The sequence below is a fragment of the Volvox carteri genome (genome assembly GCF_000143455.1).
Source record: "Volvox carteri f. nagariensis unplaced genomic scaffold VOLCAscaffold_143, whole genome shotgun sequence".
NCBI lineage: Eukaryota > Viridiplantae > Chlorophyta > Chlorophyceae > Chlamydomonadales > Volvocaceae > Volvox > Volvox carteri.
In genome coordinates, this window is record NW_003307686.1 from 3,470 (window position 1) to 4,578 (window position 1,109).

The 1,109-nt window shown below is 70.1% G+C and overlaps 1 protein-coding gene across 1 annotated transcript; it reads left to right on the top strand.

Moving 5' to 3' along the window:
• Nucleotides 1–379: 379 nt before the first annotated feature.
• On the top strand, nucleotides 380–847 carry VOLCADRAFT_34515 (uncharacterized protein; the record flags this gene model as incomplete). The annotated part of the gene is made up of 1 exon (XM_002959240.1): nucleotides 380–847. A coding segment is annotated over one exon (468 nt), but the record flags the coding sequence as incomplete, so codon positions are not given.
• Between the last annotated feature and the right edge of the window lie 262 nt (nucleotides 848–1,109).

The window sequence follows — 1,109 nt, forward strand, 5'->3', positions numbered from 1 at the left end:
CGTCCGTGGTGCGGGTGACGTCCGTAGTGCGGGTGACGTCCGTGGTGCGGGTGACGTCCGTGGTGCGGGTGACGTCCGTGGTGCCAGTGACGTCCGTGGTGCGGGTGACGTCCGTGGTGCGGGTGACGTCCGTGGTGCGGGTGACGTCCGTGGTGCGGGTGACGTCCGTGGTGCGGGTGACGTCCGTGGTGCGGGTGACGTCCGTGGTGCGAGTGACGTCCGTGGTGCGGGTGACGTCCGTGGTGCGGGTGACGTCCGTGGTGCAGGTGACGTCCATGGTGCGGGTGACGTCCGTGATGCGGGTGACGTCCGTGGTGCGGGTGACGTCCGTGGTGCGGGTGACGTCCGTGGTGCGGGTGACATCCGTGGTGCGGGTGACGTCCGTGGTGCGGGTGACGTCCGTGGTGCGGGTGACGTCCGTGGTGCGGGTGACGTCCGTGGTGCGGGTGACGTCCGTGGTGCGGGTGACGTCCGTGGTGCGAGTGACGTCCGTGGTGCGGGTGACGTCCGTGGTGCAGGTGACGTCCGTGGTGCAGGTGACGTCCGTGATGTGGGTGACCTCCGTGATGTGGGTGACGTCCGTGGTGCGGGTGACGTCCGTGGTGCGGGTGACGTCCGTGGTGCGGGTGACGTCCGTGGTGCGAGTGACGTCCGTGGTGCGGGTGACGTCCGTGGTGCGGGTGACGTCCGTGGTGCAGGTGACGTCCATGGTGCGGGTGACGTCCGTGATGCGGGTGACGTCCGTGGTGCGGGTGACGTCCGTGGTGCGGGTGACGTCCGTGGTGCGGGTGACATCCGTGGTGCGGGTGACGTCCGTGGTGCGGGTGACGTCCGTGGTGCGGGTGACGTCCGTGGTGCGGGTGACGTCCGTGGTGCGGGTGACGTCCGTGGTGCGGGTGACGTCCGTGGTGCGAGTGACGTCCGTGGTGCGGGTGACGTCCGTGGTGCAGGTGACGTCCGTGGTGCAGGTGACGTCCGTGATGTGGGTGACCTCCGTGATGTGGGTGACGTCCGTGGTGCGGGTGACGTCCGTGGTGCGGGTGCCGTCCGTGGTGCGGGTGACGTCCGTGGTGCGGGTGCCGTCCGTGGTGCGGGTGACGTCCGTGGTG